At 59.9% G+C, this 327-nt stretch overlaps 1 protein-coding gene across 1 annotated transcript in view; it reads left to right on the top strand.

The window, feature by feature from the left end:
- Positions 1-24: 24 nt before the first annotated feature.
- EMH_0031870 (Gpi16 subunit, GPI transamidase domain-containing protein, putative) overlaps positions 25-327 on the top strand; it is a gene marked incomplete at both ends in the record, with an annotated part of 4,893 nt that continues 4,590 nt past the window's right edge. The window contains one exon of the mRNA XM_013494574.1: positions 25-197. Within this exon, the coding sequence (XP_013350028.1) occupies positions 25-197 (173 nt within the window). The remainder of the gene's footprint in view (positions 198-327) is intronic.

Below are 327 nucleotides of genomic sequence, written 5' to 3'. Positions count from 1 at the left end.
GCGCGGCTGCTGGCCGTTCATTTGATGCGGCAGCCCAGCAGCAGTTTGCTGCAGCCATCTCCCCTGCTGCAGCAGCAGCAGCAGCAGCAGGAGCAGCAGCAGCAGCAGCAGGAGCAGCAGCAGCAGCAGCAGCAGCAGCAGCAGGAGCTGCTTCCTCCTGCGTTTTCTTTTATAGATATAACACTTACTCAGGGGCGGTGGCAGCAGCAGCAATGGGGTGCTGCTGCTGCTGCTGTGCATCCGCCTGGGGCCGTCCTTAAAGCTGCTCTCTCTACACACCCTGCATACAACCAACAAAGGTTACTCCTGCTGCTGCTGCTGCTGCTG

The sequence above is a fragment of the Eimeria mitis genome, genomic scaffold (genome assembly GCF_000499745.2).
Source record: "Eimeria mitis Houghton genomic scaffold, Emh_scaff1207, whole genome shotgun sequence".
Classification (NCBI taxonomy): domain Eukaryota; phylum Apicomplexa; class Conoidasida; order Eucoccidiorida; family Eimeriidae; genus Eimeria; species Eimeria mitis.
Note: the sequence above shows the minus strand (reverse complement) of the source record. Positions and strands in the feature narration are given on the sequence as shown.